This window comes from Piliocolobus tephrosceles, chromosome 13, assembly GCF_002776525.5.
Source record: "Piliocolobus tephrosceles isolate RC106 chromosome 13, ASM277652v3, whole genome shotgun sequence".
Taxonomy (NCBI): Eukaryota; Metazoa; Chordata; class Mammalia; order Primates; family Cercopithecidae; genus Piliocolobus; species Piliocolobus tephrosceles.
In genome coordinates this window covers 52,462,292-52,464,200 of record NC_045446.1, presented here as the reverse complement: position 1 = coordinate 52,464,200, position 1,909 = coordinate 52,462,292, and the positions used below count along the sequence as shown (strand labels likewise).

Below are 1,909 nucleotides of genomic sequence, written 5' to 3'. Positions count from 1 at the left end.
TTTTTTTTTTTTTTTTTTTTTTTTTTTTTTTTTTTTTTTTTTTTACCATTGCTATGACTTTAGGTTTGCTCTTTGGTTCCAAGGGGATTTATGATTAAGCCATTAAACCTATAATTTGTTTACCCTGTCCCAAGGGGATGCTACTTTGGCAAAGGAAATCTAATCAATAAGTAGGACAGAAGACATAGATTTGGTTGGTTGGTAAGGTTCATTCACGTGTTCTTCAAGCTGTGTGTGTGTTTCACACATAGATATGTGGCTGTACTTGTTATACCCATGGCACATTTTAAAATCCAGCGAAGTGAAGCTTCTAGAGCAACTGTGAAATAAGGTTCAAGATGTTATTTTATATATAATACTCTTAACCATATTGAGGTATCATTTATAAACTATGATATTCACCCATATAGGCGTATCTTAATGTTTCTCTTTTTTCCTTTTAGCATATTTGTTTAAATTCTTATCCCTTACACACACCATGGTCAGAGAGTTTATTCCGGATGCCTCTGCATCTTACTTATTATTAAAATCATCTACTGCCTGGGAAGGGCTTTGAGTTTGGGACCAGCTTAGTGTCAGAGACCTTGTAGTTCCCTGCTTAGGGTACATTTCTGTTTTATCCTGTTCTCTGCCCGGATTATTTGAAAATTTAGGGGAGGCTTTAGTTAGCTTTTAGAGCAGGACAGCATTCACTATTTGGCATTCAGAGACTGTAATCTTAACCTTTTCCAGACCTCTAGTGGACATTAAATCTTAATTATCCAGGCTTCACCTGAATTTTTAAAAAAATAAAAGACAGTGTACTGTACAACAAAACATTTTGAGCATGCAATAGAAATTAAAACTGGTTTCCTTACACCCTACACATCCTTTTGTGTCTATTTAGCAATGAGGGTCACTGAAGAATGTGGGAGAATGTGAAGAGAAGATGGTGGACTCTGTTGAGAAAAATAAGGTGCAAATGAGAGTAGTTTATGGAGCATTGAGGATAGACTCCAAGTGGAAGCCAGCAAAACCAGGCATGGAGTTGGTGTTGCTGGTTTACTTCATCCTGGATTGAACTGACACTCAGGTCAGAGGACACCAGATTAGAGAGTGAATCTGGACTGCTCTAGCCTTTCCCCTGGAGGCTCTCTCTGGGGTGCATAGACCTGGCTGCACTGTCCATTTCTCACAGCCACCACACGGGGGGTATAGTCACTCTCTTTTCACCTCTCTCTGCCAACTCATGTCATTTCTCTGTCCTGGTAGAAATTGGCTGGCGGGCAGAATTTCTCCCTGCAGACCATTCTCTGTCGGAGTTTGAGTTTGACGTCATCATTGGTGCCGATGGCCGCAGGAACACCCTGGAAGGTGAAGACTCTTCTTGTGGGAATGGGGAATGGGAATGGGAGAGGGTACATTGGGGAAGAGTTGGAGAAAGTGGGCAAGATGCAGATGCCAGAGCTGGATGGAGGTCTTGATAGGAGGGCAGACTGTCCTGTCCCTCTCGAGGTAGAGAAGCCCATCCACCTGTGGGGTGGGCAGTTCCGGGGACAGCCATCTCATTCCGTCTGAACCTCGGTTTTCTCACCTGTAAGATGTGGATCACAGAACCCTTTCAAAGTGTTGTTATGCGGGCTGGGAAAGGACTAGTATGTGAAAATGCTTCATAAAGATAAAGTGCCGTGGGGGAGAAAATGAACATCCCTTATTGAGCACCTCCTGGAGGGTGAGCCGTGGTGCCAAGCACTTTCATACTTACTTCAGCTAAGATAAGCATTTTTATAATCCTTTTTTTTTTTTTTTTTTTTTTTTTTTATTTTTAAGGTTTTTGTGTTCAACGTCTTACAGGTGAGGATTCTTAGGTTCAGACGGAATGGGATGGCTGTCCCCGGAACTGCCCACCCCACAGGTGGATGGGCTTCTC

General features: G+C 42.1%; 1 protein-coding gene across 15 annotated transcripts in view; it reads left to right on the top strand.

Annotated features, from left to right (window-relative positions):
• Positions 1 to 1,909, top strand: part of LOC111555030 (F-actin-monooxygenase MICAL2) — a 254,364-nt gene that overhangs the window by 95,411 nt on the left and 157,044 nt on the right. For all 15 annotated transcript variants that reach the window (XM_023230812.2, XM_023230818.2, XM_023230820.2 and 12 more), the window contains one exon: positions 1,252 to 1,353. In XM_023230812.2, the coding sequence (XP_023086580.2) occupies positions 1,252 to 1,353 (102 nt within the window). The remainder of the gene's footprint in view (positions 1 to 1,251; positions 1,354 to 1,909) is intronic.